This window comes from Podarcis tiliguerta, assembly GCF_965153285.1.
Source record: "Podarcis tiliguerta genome assembly, chromosome: 5".
In the NCBI taxonomy this organism is placed as follows: domain Eukaryota; kingdom Metazoa; phylum Chordata; class Lepidosauria; order Squamata; family Lacertidae; genus Podarcis; species Podarcis tiliguerta.
The window spans coordinates 40528487-40548748 of NC_139538.1; the positions used below are offsets into that span (position 1 = coordinate 40528487).

The following is a 20262-nucleotide window of genomic DNA, read 5'->3' on the forward strand; positions in this document are numbered from 1 at the left end:
GCGAAAATACCGTTACCTTGCCTACCTCTCCGGGGAAAGGGCGGCGCGGCCTACAGTGTCGTTCAGTTGGGGCGGTCTTTCTTCCGGCAAAAAAATATTGCGGCGTCCTATTGAGAGAGCTTAAAAACATATGGCGGGGGGTGGGGACCCTTTCGGGTCTTCTGTCGCCATTTTGAAGCAATTGGTGCTGACCGGATTAAGTCCCCATTTTATCAAAGGCGCTGAGGCTGGACTGGGCACCGAGGCTGTGCCTCTTCCTTGCCAGAGGGCCTTTTCTTCCTCGAGGCAGTAGCTTCCACTCATATGTTCTCATAGGAAAAGGGAACCGCAGGCATGGATTGTGGGGGCAGCAGCGGTAAATGGCAGAAGTAGGAAAAGATGCTGACGGAAACCAATTATAGCCATTAGCCTGCCGCTCTTCAGTTGGGGATGTTCACCGTCTTTTTTCTTTTCTTTGCAGGGCCTGTATAAAGTAGCTTTAACTGGCGAAAATGGAACACGAGTTTTTCCAATATTTTCCAATATTTTAGAACCGCTATTCATTTACCTAAAACCTTACAACAAAAGCGTATTTAAAAGTCAAAGTCAGGAATTGGCTAAGTATTCTGGAAAAACTACACCCTTAATTGCCTACATAAGCTTGATAAAATAAAAAGCTTTCAACAGGCATTTAAAAGTTGAGACAGAAAGTGCCTGCTGAATGTCTCTTGGCAGAGTATTTCACATCTCCATGCTTCTAGATTTGTGCTCTTGTATAATGGTTAAAAGCACAGGAGCCTTGGCATAAAAAAGTTGGGAGTACAATCTGATATTTAGCAGGTAGTTTAGTAGCATTTCTGTGGCAACAGTGACCTCTTTTTTGATACCCATCATTGAGAATGAAAATAAACATAGTATTGGTACAGGAAGAGAGAGAATGAACCTTGGCTTTAGAGAACTGTCAGAAGGACTAATGCTTCCAAGTGAATGACTTGGAACCCAAAAGTACTGCACTTGTAGCATCCTACCCATATCTAGACACTTAAGTGAGTCCATGCCTCAGGACGTTTGCAGTGTACCCAGAATCACTGAACAAATAAAGGCACATCTTCCTCCCATCATTCCTTCCTACTTTACATTCCCCATAATCTTAGCAAAAATGGAGCTGGAACAAGATGTTTGTCAAGCTAATGCCTAATTTGGCCTTCTGTTTTAGCTATTCCCAAAATGGAGCTAACACTGGCCTGTTTTACAAACTTGTTGAGTCAGATTAGAGTATATAAAGTGTTCAGAATCCTCTAAAAGTTGTGTTATGGTTTTTGCTATATGGAGGATTATTTTGAAAATACTTGATGTTTGGATGTTGTTGTTTTTGCAGAATAATCTCATTTTTCACAGCATCATTTCCCTGAGATAAAATCATGAGTTTGTTTTTGAAAACATTAGAACAGGGACTGCCAACATGGCACAATCCAAATGTCTGAGACTACCTCTCCCATCAGCCCCAGCCAGCATAGAGAATATGGGAGTTGTAGTCCTCAATGTTTAGTGACCGCATGGCTTCTCTCTTTAAACGTAAGGAACGTTGGAAGTTAATATGGAGTCAGACACTAGAGGAATACTAATAGGTGATTTTATTCAGGTTCTGTAAGAACCCTTTAGCTACAGGGAAGCTAGCCGGGGGGTTTTTGCCCCAGGTGAATCCTCCAGATGGATGTCATTGAGGTTTCCAGCCTGTGTGTGTGTGTGCGCGCGCAAATACACATGGAGGGGGGGCAAACGGGGTCTTTGACCTGGGTGAAATAAAACCTCGATTCGCCCCTGCTGGAACAGGATCCATTTTGAATAACATAGTTCATTGGATATACGTCTTGCGCAATGGTGAAGTCAATGAACTGGCTGGAGGCATTGATTTTTAGAACAGGGGGGAAAGGTCCTAAAGTGTTACAAAACGTTCACTCTCAGTTTGGCAAAACTGGCCCTCACAAGCTGCTGTCGTGTCTCTGGAAAAACTTCAAAGGGGAAAATCCAGAACACAGATACCTAAAAGTAAGTACATATATATTATACAGGACATTGAATCTACATTATACACTTCAGTAAATCCAGTAAAATTATTTAAATGTGTTAATTCAGTTAATTGGCTTTAAAATAAATTTGGAAGTTGCAAATTAATTGTTCATTAATGGTTTGCTGATAATTCTTTATGAAGCAAACAACATATAGCCACATTACTTCCCCAATCCTCACTTCTTCCTTCCTGCTCAAACATAACTCACCTCTATTTTTTCAAAGAAACGGATATTGAAATGGAAATTATTATTATTATAGATAACAGTGAATTCCTATGCCAGAAATACTGTTCTATGTACCATGTTTCCCAATAGTTCTGATTCTAACTACTATTCTGCATGCGATGCTATGTGCACCTCAAATGTATTTGAAGCTCCCATCTTTTCTTCAAATTACTTTTGAAGTAATTTTTTAATGAAATGATTTTAAAATGTTGTCTTATTTTATTGTTGTTAGCCGCCCTGAGCCCAGCTTTGGCTGGGGAGGGCGGGATATAAATAAAAATTTCTTTTTTATTATTATTCTGCATTTTATTCTTATATCAGAAATACTGCTCTATATGCCGTATCTCAAAATATTGACTGCTGTTCTGCAAACAGTACTGTAAATCCACTATAAATGCATTAAAAATGAATCCATGCTGTATATCAGATAATAACTTTTAACCTAGCATGCAAAGAATATTCTGTGTTAGAACAGAAGCTAACAGTTTTGTTTTCTTCTCAGCAGAAATATTCCTCATATAACGAGTGTGCTATTACATGGTCTCTTATCAACTTTTAAAATTGGATTTTGACATCACAATTTGAGAGTGAGTCTTTGAAAATTCACTTGTCATTGAAGGATGGCGTCGTCAGCTTTTCAAATCTCTGCACTGCTTCTGGCTTATCTGGGTCTCATCCTTTTACTGGTTGCCACTGTGTCCAACTGCTGGAAAAGTTCTAGGCTTATTACTGCAAGCTGGATTTATGAAGGTCTCTGGATGAACTGTGTAGCTACTTCTCTGGGCTCAGTTCAGTGCAAGAATTTCTTTTCCTTGCTCAGTTTGGAAAGTAAGTTAACACTTTTCATACATAAAATGCTGGATTCTTAGTCTGAATTTGTGTGCTACTTATGCGAATATCTGACATTGTGTGTTTATAGATACATAGGAAAGAACTTTAATGCAAGCCTGTAGAAACAAACTTTCATATATATTCTGAGATCAAATGTACATAGTCAGTGGCTGCTCCCTTTCAATATTTAAAAATGCACATTTACAAAGTATATGTCCCAGGTAATCACTGCCACTATTTGATCTCTGTTTTTGCCTGTTGGGCAACATTTTGTTAACATATTGGGTGTGAGATACTAGAGCAGTCATTATCTAGGTTCAGCTCCCTCCCTAATGTCTCTAGAACAGAGGTTGCCAAACTATGGTTTGTGGGCCACCAGTAGTCCACAAGCTTCTTTCATGTCGTCCATGGTATGTGTATGAAGATCTGTGGCTAAAGATGGGCGGTAGCGCATCCATCGTATTAAATATTCATAATTGATTTTTTTCTAGAATTCAATTTGTAATACAAAAAGATATAAGGAATAAAAAAATGAAAGAGGTAATAACATACAGTTAAAAATCATACAACATCTAACACATCACACTGTAATTGTTGCAGCAGGCAGGTCTGTGAAGATGTTTAGCAATTTTCAAGTGGTCCATGGTGGGAAACATTTGGGAAGCTCTGTTCTAGAAGTTAAATCTCAGACATGAGTGAAGATGTACCTTTTGTCTAGTGTTGCACAAGCATGTAAATCAGGGTGGGGAACAGAGTTTGGCTGGTGGGCTGGATCCTGAGCCCTTACTCCACAGGCCATTTTGACAGGTGGGTGGCTCTCCAGACGTTATTTGACTCCCATCATAACCAACCATTTGGCCATGCTGGCTGGTGCTTGTGGGAGTTGAAGTCCAATTACATCTGAAGGGCCACAGGTTAGCCACCCTTGCATCATGCAGTGCTTACATGTTACTATCACTTCTGCTGTATTAAACTTCATTGAGAGGTATTTAATTGCTGTTTAATTCCACAAAATCTGATAAATGTGTAGCACGTTGGTAGTTGATTTTCTGGATGTGGTATAAATATCTGAGTGTTTACACAAGAAAGCTACCATTAGTGTAGTTGCTGATAGTTTATCTAGACACATTCATTTTCACTATTTTCCCATGGAACTTGACACCATATACTTAAATATCATCTTAACTCTTAGTTTATCCAGGGATCATTAAAAATAAATAAATTAACCATTTGAGTAGGTCATTATTTGTATCTGAAGTACTTTCTAATTATGCCTTAATCTTTGAGACTTTGTCTCCTGCTCTGATCCTTGTGCTGTGTTAAATAAACATATAAATCATGTGGTGTCAGGCTTTTATTTTGCCCTGACGAAGATGCATTAACAAGGAATCAATTTCCTTATCAGTAAATTGTTAAGACTTGCAAATTAAACATTCTGCAAACAAGTATTGGAGACAATGGTCACTCAGATCTTTTTTTTTTCTTCATAGTCCAAACGTTCTGCATTATCCCCCATTGTGCTCATTTGAAAATGGATAGAGGCAGTCCCAGAAACAGGGGTATATCTACACCTGCCCAGTGATGTGGGCGTATAACAAGATAGCAGTTACCATTTCCACCTTCATCTGGGTGGGGCATAGGAAAGTGGATACATCCCCATTTGATTCCTACATTGCAGGGGTTGGATTAGTTGATCCTCGGGATCCATTCCAACTGTACAGTTCTATGATAACCTAAACAAGGGAAGGGTTTTCAAATGTACACCAGGTAACTACACCCATGCTTGTGAACAGTGGGATCGAAAATCAATCTAGATTAAAAGCTTATTGAGGATGAGCATGCACAATTCTGTATTGAGTAAAACTATTTATTTGCACTACAGATTGGTAAGTAACCTTAGATTACTGTGCTAGTAAGCCAGTCCTTACTAGCTTGACCCAACTGCAGGAGGCAGTGGAAGACATGAGTGCCTGGTGTCCTCTGGTCCATGGGGTAACGAAGAGTCAGACACAACTAAATGACTAAACAACAACAAAGCCATTCCTATAGCACATTGTGGGCAACCTTTTCTGTTGAGGGACATGCTTGTTCATGGGTGAACTTTTGGGGTCTCTGTACTGGTAGTGGTGGAGCTAGACCTGATGATGGGAAGAATCGGAGACAGAGTGTTCTGAATTCACTAGTTCCTGGTGGTGCTTTAGATGGAGTTGCAGTCTTGCTAAAAGAAGCTGGCCTATAGTTTGTGGTAGGGAGGGAGGTCCAGCATTGCTTCTTGAGACTCAGCTGGCCTTGGTGACTTAGACCAGCTTTGATCAGCCTAAGCTAACCTAACCGGCTATGACCCATTTGGGTAGAGATCACCTTACTACAGTTGTAAATGATTTGATAACCTCCCTGTTGGATTATTTCATTGTATTATATGTGGCACTCCCTTTGAAAATGGTCTGGAAACGTCATTTGTTCCAAAATAAGGTGGCTGAGGGTATTGACGGGGAGTGGTAAATATAATCACATCACACCAGTGTGCTGACATACACCTGTGAACTGACTCTCAGTCTGCTTCCAGGTTCATTTCAAAGTGCTCCTTTGAATCTTTAATGCCCTAAATGGCTTGTGGGCCAGATTACTTGAAGTATTGACTTTTCCTACACGTAACTAGCTCAAAGAGCCTACATTATGGTGTTTAGGTACTGGGTAAAACCCTTCTGTATTCCTATTTCCTCTATATGTTGGTTTGAGATGAATTTGGTTGATTTTAAAATTAGTTTTGTTGTGTAAAATTGGATTTATACTTAGTATTTTTAATGGCTTTGTAAACCAGAGAAGAAAATCTTGGGGTCTGAAATTTCAGCAGCACCCTGTCCAAGGAAAAAATCTCCCCCACCTCTCGTGTTCCATTCTAAAGAATTATTGCGGTGCCCCCTAAGCACCTTACCCAGTGCGCGTGAACTGGTCACGCTCCTCTAAATCAGCCTCTGCTGACATGGGTATCATAAAGGGCAACCTAAGCAGTTTCTGTGCCAAAACTGGACCTAAGCCCCAATTGAAATGGATCTAGAAAATCAATGTCTTCTGAGTGTGCCTGGATCTGGTCCATAACCTCTCACTCAAGAACCTTTCCCAAAAAGGGGAGATTGGCAACTGGCCAGTAATTGTTTAGATTTTCCAGATGCAGGAAGAGTTTCTTAAGGAGTGCTCTTACCACTGCCTTCTTCAAGCAAGCAGGGACCACCCTCTCTTACAAGGAGGCATTGATGACCTTCCTGGCCCAACTGTCCCCCTCTGTTAGTTTTTATCAGCCAGGAAGGCCAAGGATCTAGAATGCAAGCAGTCACTGTGACTGATCCAAGGACTGTGCTCAAGGATCCTTGAGCCTTACCAACGGAACCTCACCCAACTAGGTGGTGCTCTGGACACCCCTTGAGAGCCATCTGTTGAAATAGCAGAGTCAAGGTTCCAGTGGATGCAAGCTATTTTAGCTATAAAATGCTTTGCAAACAAGTCACAGCAAGCTACTATCGGTTCTGCTACCTCTTTTGGGCTAGACTGTAAAAGCACCCACAGTACTGAATGGCATAATGAGGATTGCAACGGAGGCTACCAAGTATACCTTCTTTGCTGTCTTCACTGCCACTAAGTAGGCTTGATGATGAGCCCTCAGTAGTGTTTGATGGCATTTGACAGTTTCTCTCCACTCATGTTCAAACTGTCTCCCAACTTGTTTCATTGCCATGAGCTCTGGAATATACCAGGGAGCCATGTGGGCTCCATGAAGCAGGAGAAGGCACTCTGGGGCGATCGTTTCAGTTACCTGAAGCATTAGATAGCTATGCAGTTGTGAAAAAAATACCCATGCCATAAATTTTATGAGAAAAACTGATCAATAGCATTTTGTCCTTTTGCAAATCCAATGCAATTAGCACTTTTTTCTTAAACCACGCCTCCAATTATTAAAAGCAATGTGCTACAAATCTTATCATTTAGTTGACGGAACAAAGATCAAAGGTAGCTTCATTTTGGAGGAAACTAGCTAAGACAGCAAGTGGCCTTTAATGGGGAGATACTTCTTATATTTCATCTTAATACAAAATAGATAATATATCTGTTAGAAGTTTCAACTATGTCTGCTATTTTGGAACTCACTGGTTTTGTACTCACCTTGGGTGGCTGGGTAGTGATTGGAGCAACTTTAAAAAACAGTTACTGGAAAGTCTCCACCGTACATGGGAGTGTGATTACAAGCTCAAGCCTGTATGAAAACCTGTGGCACAGCTGTGCGGAAGATAGTATTGGAATCTCCAACTGCAGAGCGTTTGATACACTTTTGGCACTTCCTGGTATGTCTTTATTTGATGTAAATGTCCACATCTTTATCAGATGAAATAATGCATTGGGTGGGTGCATGGAAAGTACATATAGTGAATTTTGACTGAAAATAACATCAATGAGGCATTTCCCTGAAAGAGCTTGTCAGATTATAACAGACTGCTTCTTTGAGCTCCAAAAGTGAAGGATTTTTGAAGTTTCTTGGCATGTCGATATATGGAGGACAAGATTCTCTCTCCACCTGCCCTGAAAGGTGATGAATCAGAACACATTGAGAGTAAAGTGTGTGTGTCAGTGCAGAAAGTTAGCATTCCCTTACTGAAGATAAAACATAGTCTTCACAGAGCTTTAAACAAAATAACATTTTTTGGCTGTTATTAAAAACAGCTAAAGGTTTGTGATGGCAGGTTATTTATCTATTGGGAAGGTATTGTTGGCATTGGCAATAGGGCAATGTATTGTAGAGAAGCAACTGAGCTTTAAATAAGCTATTAAAAAATTAACTATACACAGTGGTGTCGTGTGCCTGTTATATAGGGGGATTTGTTCGTCACCACTGATGTGTTGGGTTATGATCAGGCTTTATTAAAATTTATTTTGTAACATTACATTTGAAAATTTGCATTTTGCTTTGCTTTGCATACACTCAACAAAATCTGCATTGACCTGAAAATATATAGGCTTGCTTTTCTGCATTTTCAAATCATGTACTTCTGGCTTCCATGAGTATTCTGCAGAGGCAATGCTACAGGGATTAATTCCCTTTGGATAAGAGAGGACTGGAGATTTACAACGTATAAGCAAAGCATATTAGAAACAAATATAGTATTTTTCCATGTGTAAGACTAGGTTCTTTTTTTACCAAAAAATTAGGTTTAAAATTGGGGCTCATCTTATACACAGGTAATGCTGAGGGGTGTTCTCTTAATTTGGAGTCCCGCAAAATAGGGGGTGTCTTATACATGGGGGCGTCTTATACACAGAAAAATATGGTAGCTTCTTACAGGAAGTAGAACAACTGCTGAGCCTGCATCAAATTCCCCAAATGAACAGCATGGATCTTCACAGCCTTCTGGGCTACTTCTAGTTCAGCTACCTCTGGCTAAAGTCTCTCACTTTCTATATCCCCTTAGAGACATTATAACCTCATAAACATAAATATGTGTGTGTGATGTGGTTGAGAGTGGAACTTGCAACCAAGATACCATAATTTCCCACCACACATTTGTTCTGTGTACCGCCTGAAAGTGCCCTTCTTTAAAAATGCTTACTTGCTCCAGTCTATTTCTCTGTTCTTCCCACTAGCTGAAGGGTGGGAGAGAGATTCCAGGGCAATAGTATCCCCAGTCATCAAGGAACACCACTGTCCTTTTGTTAGGTCCAAGCCATATTTTGATCTGTCCAGCAAAACCATAGTGATGGGGACCCAGTCACAGTAATAAAGACAGTCAAACTCATAACAGTGTTTTAGAGATTGTTTGAGCAGACCATGCCAGAGTTATGACTGCCCTCATTTTACAGTTTCTGACCTTCTTGTCCTCTCAACCTGTGGGTCACGACTTGCAAGTAGGTCACAAATCCTGTGCAAGTGATATACAGGCTGTATCAGTAAATCCAAAATAATTGATTGCTTTAAATCTTTCACTGGTATAATGAATACATCTTATAACTCTCTTATTTTGGTGCCATGTTGCTGTATTGCAGCTGAATGTCAGAAAGGCTTGAGTGTTACATTTTAACACTCGGGAATTGCTTTTTGGCAACTGCCAATAGATCTGGTGACAGCTGGCTACATGGTTCTCATACAGGAAGTTGTCTGAAAGACTACTGTACTTCAGTCCTGATGGGCAGTCACCAACAGCACCTTGTGGCAAGCTGTCCATTGCCAGATCTGTCACAGGATGAGCTAATTATTAATAGTGATTTGAGGTTTGCTGTATCAAGATAAGAAACTGTCTTTATTCTATGTATCAACAGTGATCTGAGACTACGTGAGGCAACCATCAAACCTTGCATTGACCTACTTGGTTGGTGAAATGCGAGCTCAGCCATCTCACTGATACTTGCCAAAATAGACTTTATTGTAAATAAAACGATTCAAAATATTTATAGTTCATTATATCTAACACTGCTTGTGTAACCTTTGTTTTTAGGATTTTTTTTAATATCTCATGAAGCATTATCCTGCAGCCAGATGGCATGGGTTCTTATATTCTCATAAACAAAACTGAATAACTTTGTAAGTGCTATAAATATTTCAACAAATCCACATTAATAGAGGTGTTAAGCAACTCTTGGTTTGGATGTCTCAAGTAGTGCATATAAAATAGACAAAAGCATGAAACCAAAGACTGGCAAAGATGTAAGGGCTGAAATTCATGCGACACTAAAAGGATGGGTCGGCATATCTGAGCCAGTGTTACCTTCTGGAGAAGGGATAAATCTTTATTCCTTTGCTTTATTGCTGATTTCCTACAAGTTCCTATCCATTTGCCCAGTTTGTGGTTGAGAAGACATGACTTTAGTGAGAAATGACTAACTAGTTGGTTGTATTATATGTTTGCTGAATTGTGACTTAACTTTTGGAAGAAGATTCCATTGTCTGTACAAAACACCATTCTTTCCTATAGGAGGTGATAATTAAACTTTGCTGGTAAGACAGGATTAGTTTTTTGATCTTTATATATTAAGAGGTCAGGATATTTATTCATGCCTTTCAGGGTTCAGATAAGATAAGAAGTTCCAGAGTTAAAACAGGTCATAATTTCAATTTATGCCAACTTCACTGATGCTATGATCTACAGCAGTGTTTGGGAAGTGCTTTGGGGTGCTGGAACGATCCAGGGGTGCGGTAGTAGCAATTGAGGGGCATGAGATAAAAATAAGGGGCCAGGGGAAGCATAAAGAAGAGAAGAAAATTTTAAAAAACCGTTCATACATGTTTCACCTGTTGTGTAATGGCGCTTACTGCCAGGTTGGGTGGCGTTGTGGGATAGTGACAATGACTCCCCTTGATCCGGTGGTCGTGCTGGAGGCGAAGGGTTTTCCTCGGCTTGGGGGAACCCTTTTTGGCTTCACCCAGGCCCAGGAAGTGGATCGCAGCTTGCCTGCCCATTTGGCCAATGGCAGGCGGGCTGTGGGATGCCGTTGGAATGTAGTGGACTGTTACTTCAGGTGAAGATGCATGGGATTCAGCTGCTTGTTAACTTATTTTTCAAGAAGTTGTAGGCATAAATGTAGATATATAAAAGAATGCAAAATTGTCACTGCACCTTTCTGTTTATTTGCTTAAAGAAAGTAGATTCCCAGGGGGCGCTGAGTAATTATTCTTTTTTAAAGGGGGTGGTAGGCCAAATAGGTTTGGGAACCTCTAATCTACAGCAATAAATCATAGGAAAAGTTCTATGGATGCTCTCCAGGGCATAGCTGTCAAGTGTCCCTTATTTGAAGGGCCAGTCCCTTATTCCAGCTCCATGTCCCGCTGCTGTCTCTTATTGATGGATGTCCCTTAAATGATGGATGTCCCTTAAATGTCCCTTAAATGATGTCCCTTAAATTTCAAAGGAAGCAGCTCCTCTCCCTCCCTCCCTGCCGGCCAGGGAGGCTCCAGCTGTGTTGCTTGGCTGTGTTGCTCACCCAATAAGAAGTCTAAGAACGACTGGGGGGTGGAGCTTGCATGCCTTGTGTGTGGCTAGTTAATGCAAGCTGAGGGGTTTTTTGAATGCTGGACGCGATTTTGTTGCACGTGCTGCTGCAAACTTTGCAGTGCAAAGCCAGACCGGGGAGCCATCTTAAGTTGAGGCTGCATAGGCCTTGTGGTGCATGTGATTCAGATTCTATTCAGTTGAACCTCTGGTTACAAAGTTGGTTGGACAGTGTTCTCGAAGCTACCAGCATGAGTTTGACCAGACTGCAGGAGGACAGGAAGACTGGAGTGCCTGGAACAGGTGAGGCTGCAGGTCCCTTATTTTGGCTGCTGGTCCCTTATTTTCAAGGCTGCTGGTCCCTTATTTTCAAATCTGTAAGCTGACAGCTATGCTCCAGGGTTTCAGGCTGAGTTCTCTCCCAGCCCTATCTGGAGATGCAAAAAATGGATGTTACCATCTCTGTGAAAAGTAGGTGCTTTGTCACTGACCTGTGGACCTTCCTTGTGTATCTACTTATGTAGTTTTAGAAACTTACAGTGTTTGCACTTCATTAAGGAACCTAGCTTTGGAGATTACGTAGTTGACACTTTACACGCAAGTAGCTGCTGACACATTTGCTGCCTTGCTTATTATATTACTCAGCTATCTGATAAGAGGAGCAATCAAATCTCTGTACTGAACATAGTAGCAGCCTGTTCTTACTGATATATATAGTTGTGATAGTATGGGAGACCATTTGCTTTGCACCAACATAGCAACAGGTCATGTGGCACTATGTTACATAAGGAGTGGGGCAAGTGAGCCCACCCAGAGCTAACCCAACCACGCAAGCATGTCAACTAGTGGTTTCAGCAGTGTGACCAGGATGTAGCATGTTGGATTCCTCCCCCTCCTGCCATGTGTGGGGTCACCAAACATATTGAGTCAGTTGGCACATTTGGATTGTTGAGAAAGGGCTGTTGGTGCCAATCACAAAATGGTTGCTGTGGGGAGTGGCGTAAGATAAAATGACCATCATGTCTCAAAGTGAAAAGAGGCAGGGCTACAAAATGATGTTGGCATTTCCCCTGCATTAATGGAGAGACAGGCATCTATATCAGCCATTGCCACGCTTGCTCTCAGAGAGAAACTCTTTGCATCTTTTCTCTCTTCAGAACAGAAAGGAGAGAGGGTATCTGATCCAGGCATCCAATGAAATGTGAACATGTTTATGGGGATGTGTTCAGTGTAGGGGAGGGTGAGCCACTGCAAACAGCAACTGAGCAGGAAGAGCAAACAGTTCCTTGTGCATTGTGAATTTTTAAGGGAATATTTTCTGAGCCCTTTCATGCATACCATAGAGCAGGGGTAGTCAACCTTTTTATACTTACCGCCCACTAATGCATCTTTCTTGATGTTAAAATTTCCTTACCGCCCACCAGTTCTCGATGGAAGGAGGATTCAGCTTGTGCCGTAGAACACCCTACCACCCACCTAGAATCCTGAAACACCCACTAGTGGGCAGTCGGGACCAGGTTGACAACCCCTGCCATAGAGGGTACTGGTGAGCACACTGGTCCCTATGGTAGCCCCCTGCAGGTCTAACTGAATTTGGGCATCTAAATAGCCACTTCCTTGATGCTTGTGGGAAATAAGTATGATGTCCAGGAAACCAGCCATCGAAACTGTGAAGTTTTGTTTGGTTGTATCCAGTGGTGGCTTTGCACTGTGCATGCTCAGGGTGCCTGTTTTTTACTAATCCCTGCTCCCTACTGCAGTCCCCGCTGGGACTGTATGGATTATGGCACAGAAGCTGCAGTGAGAAAGTGGGCTGGTTTGGTTGCTCAGCAAAATAATGTGCCTTAAGTCATGGGACGCAAGCCATTAGCGAGGGGTCCCTCTCCCCTTTGTATCTTTAAGTAAAGGTTAAAAAGGCAAAGGATCCCTGGACTGTTAAGTCCAGTCGAATTTAACAATGGGGTGTGACGCTTATCTCCGCTTTCAGGCCAAGGGAGCCAACATTTTTCCGCAGGCAGCTTTCCAGGTCATGTGGCCAGCATGACTAAACCGCTTCTGGTACACCATGACAGAAGCCATAGCACATGGAAACGCCACTTACTTTCCCGCCACGGCCGTACCTATTTTTCTACTCACACTGGTATGCTTTCAAACTGTTAGGTTGGCAGGAGCTGGGACAACGCAACAAGAGGTCACCCTGTCACGTGGATTTGAACTGCTGACTTTCCAATCAGCAAGCCCAAGAGGCTCAGCAGCTTAGACTACAGAACCACCTGTGTCCCTTTACCTTACCTTTTATACAAAGTACTCACATAGATCCATGTATGCACAGGGGCAGCCTAGTCATGCTTCTTGCGGCAATTATTGTGCAATTAGTTGGAAGATTGAACTGAATGGTCCTTGACCTTGTTTCTTTCTGCTTCTACTCTCTGCGTCTGGGTTCTAATTTTTAGAAGAAAGTAGCTTTGCTTTGATGGTGTGCCATTAAATATATATTTTGCTCAAAACTCCCCTGCTTTCTAAAGGAGGTTCCAGGTTTGTTCTTTTCTTTCTTTTTTAAAAAAGGCTTTATTTTGCTGACCATTAGAGGGACAATACTGCTTCCTTCCTTCTTTGTGCTCTGACTGCACACAAGTACTTTCTGAATTGAGTCTGGAGGGGAAGAGCTAGATTGAGAGTTAAAAATAGCCTTTTAACTAAAAGGATTCCAAAACAAGCAAGTCCACAGTCTCTGTCCTTATTAAACCAGTGAAAGTATCTGCCAGAACTAGAAATGTATTCTTAAAAAGAAAATATCTGATCACCGAGCGTTATGCTTTGCTCCTGTTTCATAATAAACTTTGTGGTGGCAATTATACCTTGGACTGCTTCTGGATTTGCTGCCAAAAGCAAGGCAGGAGGTAGGGTGGCTGCTTAGGAATGACCAAAAAAGAGGTACTGCCTCACCAGAAAAATGGAGGTCAAAAGAGGACACTACAGTGATACCTCGGGTTAAGTACTTAATTCGTTCCGGAGGTCTGTTCTTAACCTGAAACTGTTCTTAACCTGAAGCACCACTTTAGCTAATGGGGTCTCCTGCTGCTGCTGTGCCTCTGGAGCACGATTTCTGTTCTCATCCTGAAGCAAAGTTCTTAACCCGAGGTACTATTTCTGAGTTAGCGGAGTCTGTAACATGAAGCGTATGTAACCCGAGGTACTACTGTATTAGAATCAAGTGGTATATAAATTCTGGTTCAATGTCTACAAATGTCTACAAAGACCAGTAGCGTTAGGGTGTACAGTGGTACCTCAGGTTACATACGCTTCAGGTTACATACCATGGTTATTTACTTGAAACAAAAGTGACAGAGTACAGTGGTACCCCGCAAGACGAATGCCTCGGAAGACGAAAAACTCGCTAGACGAAAGGGTTTTTCGTTTTCTGAGGTGCTTCGCAAGACGGATTTTCCTAAGGGCTTGCTTCGCTAGACGAAACAGCCCTGCCTCTCGTGTCATGGCGACGGTCACTGCACGCACGCTCGCTTCCCCGCTCCTTCGGCTCCCTCCCACCTTCCGGCTGACGGTTAGTGCCTCGCGCCGCTGCCCACCCCCCTCGCGCGCTCCCCTCAGAGAGCCGTTGCCGCCAGCGCCTCTCCCTGGAGTTGCGCTCCTGAGCCCCGCCGCCCTCCAGCAGCCGCGGGTGGCCACAATGTGCGGGTGAGACTGAGGTACTGGCTGCGGCAGCTGTCCTGCTTCTCCCCGCCCCTCCCCGCCGTTATCAGTGTTTAAATGCAGTGGTGCTTCGCAAGACGAAAAAACTCGCACAACAAAAAAACTCGCGGAACGAATTAATTTCGTCTTGCGAGGCACCACTGTATATGGATGTTGTTTTCCAACAGCAATGTTAAATTTAAGCAGTCAGCATATCTCACAAAATGTATACAGTACCTTGATCTTGAGAGGGAAAAGGATCCCTAACTATCTCAGATTCCTAGACATTGAGTATGACCATTTCCCACACTAAAATGAGGAGCTAAAGACAACTTCTTATGTAAAATTCCTACCTTTGGCTGATTCATACCATACATAAATGGACCATTTATCCTGTTATTATTGCTGTTAAATTTATATCCCACTCTTCCTCCCAAAGCAGCCCAGGGTTGCAAACAACAAGTGACAAAACAATAAAAAAAATCCTTAAAACATCTTTAAAGCAATTCTGCTACAGATGCAAGGGCCTCAGCTTGTTGAAAGAGGAAAGCCTTCAGTAGGCACCAAAAGATGATGCCTATCTAACATTCGAGCGGAGGGGATTCCACAGGATAGGGGCCACAACACTAAAGACCCAATTCCTACATTGTGTGGAATGGACCTCCTGATGGTGTCCCCAGGAAACCCTCACCTGCAGTGCCATGGCAGATTAGGCATATACTTTGTTGTTTGAAACCTGCAAACTACATAGATAAGTTTACATTATAGAACCACCAGACGCTCATTAAAGAGTATGATAATGCTAGATGATAGCGTAGAATTGAGTTGCATAATAGCTACAGAAAACACGTGGCTTACATTTATTTGTCACCTGTTCTTGTCACCTGATTCATTAATCATGTGCTGCAACTCCTATTCATTGGTACAGTGGATTAATAAGTTACTTTATGAATCAATACTTACCAGTGGATAGTATTCTAGGGAATTTCTCACTACATCATAAATATGCTTTTGTTTTTTGTCCACCAGCCCCCAGCCTGAATGTTTTAATTGTTTTTACTAATAATTTTAGTGTTGTATTTGTTTAGTAACCTGCTTTGAGGTTTTTTACAATCAAGTGATATATAAATTTAAATGAATGAATGAATAGTTAGTAATTGGGATGTCAGTGCTGCTGAGCTACACAGAGTCAAGATATAAATAGAAATTGCTTTGCAAACCCAATATGGGATGGAGAGAATAGCTTCAAACATTAAACTGGCAAAATGACCACCAGATGGTGGAGATGTTTGCATATAGAATAATTATGCTGGTTGTTGCTCATCTCTGTATGCTTGCATTCAGTCTTGACCATTTACTTCCAGATCTGTCCAGCATCAATCTTTGCTCCTTTCCTTTGTTATGTTGGTTGCTAAGCATGCAAACAAGTATGAGATGAGCATGAGGATGGGTGTAATGGCTTCTAGTATCTCAAAGGCATAGAGGACTCCCTAAAGAAGGGAGGAACAGTGATATCCTCAATGTATTTCTTAAAAGGGAGGGGAATTTGGGCAACTCTAAGAGGAGAAGTCAGACCAAAAGACTGATTTGCATACATGTGGGTAATGTAAGATGTTTCTGACAGTCTCTGGCTTGAGAGATTTCCTCTAGGGTGGAATCATAGTTTGGGCTGGTTAATCTCACATCTGCCTCTATGGGCTTCCTGATATTGCTTTCTTTTAAACTGGATATATATATATATATATATATATATAGATATATATATATATGTACCATCTGCCCATTGTTGCTCCCACATTTGGATCAGTGGGCATGTATTGCTGTTTGACATGTCCTTTGCCGAAACTGATACCTTTCTTGACAAAATTTTCTTTCCTCTGCAGCTTATATTCAAGCATGTCGGGCCCTGATGATCACTTCGCTTATCTTGGGTATGTGTGGGACTCTGCTGACATTGCTTGGTTTGAAGTGCACTCAGCTTGGATCCAACAGTGAAAATGCAAAATCAAAAATTGCCATGCTGGGGGGAATGGTCTTCATTTTAGCAGGTGAGATATCGGTAGACCGTGCACCAAAAAATAAATAAAGCTAATGTAATAATACAGTGGCTCTCAAAGGATGTTGTCCACCATGCTGGTGTGGCAGGAGGATTCAAGGGCAATCAAAGAAACATTTCAACATTTCAATATAGTATAGTATCAAAATAATTTTTTTTATTTGAAGAATATGAATTGATATCTTTTCAAAATGAGAGATATTGAGGACAACCCTACTAGTGATTCATAATCGCCATTAGAACAGAGTGCTGGAGAAGATGTGTTTATAATTCTATTTTGGGAATGATTAATGTTCTTATGCAGCTGCATCATTTTATGCTTTCTGGATGCCCCGTGATCATATTATAAAGTAGTTGTGTTTTGTGTTATAAATCAAGCACTGCTAGTTGTTGTTGCTTTTTGTTTTCCAATGTATTTCTTTTTGATAAAAAAAATCTATGTGGTGCATGCAAATTTTTATATGTGGCCCAGAGAAATTTTTTTGAGAAGCAGTGGAATAATAGGAAAGGGGAGGCATTCAATTGCCATCTTATTCAACACAATGTAATGATGCAGAAACACATTCATCCAGCAGCCCTGAGCAAATTCACTAACTCAGCTGAATTGAGTATTCAGCTGAAACTCATGAGGCTGAGTAGGATTTCATTAATCAGCTGATGACCTTATTATATTTACGTACATGTTATTTCTGTAAGGCAAGGCTGTGGAATTCTTTAGTTCGCTCCATTAAAATGGATCTGTATTGTTTCCCTAGGTCTCTCATCAATGGTTGCTATTTCTTGGTATGCAGAAAGGATCACAGCTCAGTTTTTTGATTCATTTTATGGTGGAACCAAGTAAGTTTACAGACTTGCATGTTGTTGTTTAAAAAAACTCAGTTCAGTAACTGCAATATGTAAATGGCTTTAGGCATTGTTAAAACTCACATGAAACTAACATTTGGCTTTAATCTTTTTTGCATTGTATGTTTCTTAACAAAAAATGATGAGATTCATAAGAATACTTTGAATGCATGCTTCAGTAACATTCTGCTGCTTCCTGTTGGCCTAGTTCCTGATTTCAGTCTGTTGGTCATGCTGAAATGTGACCAAAGGACAGAGGAATTAATGTCTCTGACAACCATAAAAGAAGATAGGTTGCAAGGGGGGGGGGTGTTTAAAGGATTACTGTAGGTGAAAGCCCTGCTTTGGCCCACCTCAGTGTTTGCAGATCATCTATTTGAGACAAAACCCATTTTCCTGCCTTCTGCAGAAATAACCTGGAGAGCGGCTGGTCATATCTCCTAGCTTTCTCCTCCTATTCTCGATGTTTTTCCCACTGGCAGCCACTACATTAGAAAAATATGGCAAAATGTATCTGATTTGATTGTAATGATGCTTCTACGAAATCATTTTTTTCCAGATATGAGCTGGGATATGCACTGTACTTAGGCTGGGCTGGTTCCCTCCTTTCTATACTTGGTGGGATCTTCCTGACATGTTCAGCATGCAAAGAAAAACACAGGTAGTTGACCAATTGCTATTACAAGAGTAAAAAGTATCAATGAGATTGTTAAAGATTTCACTGAGCTGTCTGTTTTGTCTGGTAACAAACCCCAAGTGTTTATATTGCTTTCTAAGCATTTTGAAAATATATAACATATGCAATGAAATGCCTGAAATAATACTGAAAATGATGGGACTTTCATCTGAGCAAACATGAATAGGATTGGATTGTAACCTCTAGTAAAGGTAAAGGGACCCCTGACCATTAGGTCCAGTCGTGACCGACTCTGGGGTTCGGCGCTCATCTCGCTTTATTGGCCGAGGGAGCCGGCGCACAGCTTCCGGGTCATGTGGCCAGCATGACTGAGCCGCTTCTGGCGAACCAGAGCAGCGCATGGAAACGGCGTTTACCTTCCCGCCGGAGTGGTACCTGTTTATCTACTTGCACTTTGACATGCCTGACTCAGTTAAATTTCTCAAAAATAGAGAGAATGAAAGAATGAGAGAGCAGCAGCACATTGACACCTCTTTTTAATTACAGAGACTACAAGTATGCTGCTACCCGGCAAGGCAAGGATGCACGTATTTACATCAAACAGTCCGAGACAGTCACATCTGCCAAAGACTACGTTTAGATTTTAAAATGTTTCACATGTTCTAACTCATTACTGTATAACATCTAAGCCCTCCATTCCCATTTCCATATTCCACTTTCAACAGACATTTTACATATATGTAGAGTTTCCTTCTGGTAATTGTTTAAGCTACAGTGTCATTTGGGTGTATGAGGACTAGCCTAGTAAAGAAAAATAATATGTAACATGTTAGCATATCCCCCCCCCCCAAAAAAAAACTAAAAAATAACACCCAGGAGGTGTTTTTTATCTAGTTTTATCTAGTTTATCTACATTTATTTAGTTTGTCATAATGTTGTCTCATTGTACTAGGGAACACTGTAAACTTTGGATCATTTCAGGAATAAAACTTCTTATCTCTCTCTGAAGGATTCAGTATTTAACCATACAATATGCAAACACTATATGAGGAATGAACTGATTCTGACAAGTTATCATGGACCTTAATAATATTGGTACCACAGTATTTGCATAGTGCTTTAGAGTGTCCAGAGTGCTTCACACACATATTATCTCTGTAACCATTACAACAGTTCTGCATGGTTGATCAGGATAATCCCCACACTGCAGATGGAGGAAGGGGCTGAGGAAGAGAGAGGGAAATTTGCTTAAGGCCTCCTGCCAAGGTTGTGATGGAGGCAAGATTCGAAGGGGAAACATTCTCATTCACCTCACTTAGGCATTGCATCACAGAGCTCTCATTGGCCAGAGCTACTGTTAAAGAGACTTTGTGCAGAACCTTTGTTACATGTTTTGACCTGCTGCTTATGAATGTATGTTCTACCGAGTGCTAACATCTTTACTGTTTGTGTATATTCAATAAACCTGGAGTTTTTGCTTCTTTATAACAAAGTTTTGCTTCTCTTGTGTGTTATTTTACCCACCGTTAGACATTGGGGCCCACATTTCCATGAACTTAGGCAGAGATAGCCAGTGTGCTGCTTGCGTGACCACCCCACCAAACGATCTCGAGTAAGTAGGTCTCGAGTAAATATCCTCAATAAATGAGAGACTTGTTTGCTCTTCTTCCTCAGTTTCTGTTTGCACAGGCTCAGTCTCCCCTACGGTGAACAAACACTCTTAAATATGCCCACATTCCATTGTAGGCCAGGATTAGACACCCTCCCTTCTGTTCTGAACAGGAGAGATACAAAAAGCTGCTCTGTGAGTGTAGCAGAGGCTGATGTAGGGCCATCCACTTTTCCATGGATGGGGACCATTTTAGGGGCCTATATCTTCTGCTGCTCGTTTAGATGTGGCAGCTATTGTGTGTTATGCCTTACCACCGCCACTGCCCACCCACCAGTCACTGGCACCCA

At 41.4% G+C, this 20262-nt stretch overlaps 1 protein-coding gene across 3 annotated transcripts; it reads left to right on the forward strand.

Annotated features, from left to right (window-relative positions):
* Window positions 1–16: 16 nt before the first annotated feature.
* Window positions 17–19795, forward strand: LOC310679115 (claudin-15-like). Of its 3 annotated transcripts, none has more exons than XM_083443908.1 (6): window positions 17–2028; window positions 2779–3104; window positions 16651–16815; window positions 17579–17660; window positions 18226–18327; window positions 18850–19795. In XM_083443908.1, exons 2-6 carry the CDS (start codon window positions 2897–2899, stop codon window positions 18941–18943), a joined length of 651 nt encoding a protein of 216 aa, XP_083300034.1. In that variant the 5' UTR covers window positions 17–2028; window positions 2779–2896; the 3' UTR covers window positions 18944–19795. The 3 variants fall into 3 exon arrangements, with proteins under 3 accessions (XP_083300034.1, XP_083300035.1, XP_083300033.1); XM_083443909.1 differs by having other exon boundaries at window positions 25–2028; window positions 2782–3104; XM_083443907.1 differs by lacking the exons at window positions 17–2028; window positions 2779–3104 and adding an exon at window positions 7073–7444.
* Window positions 19796–20262: the final 467 nt, after the last annotated feature.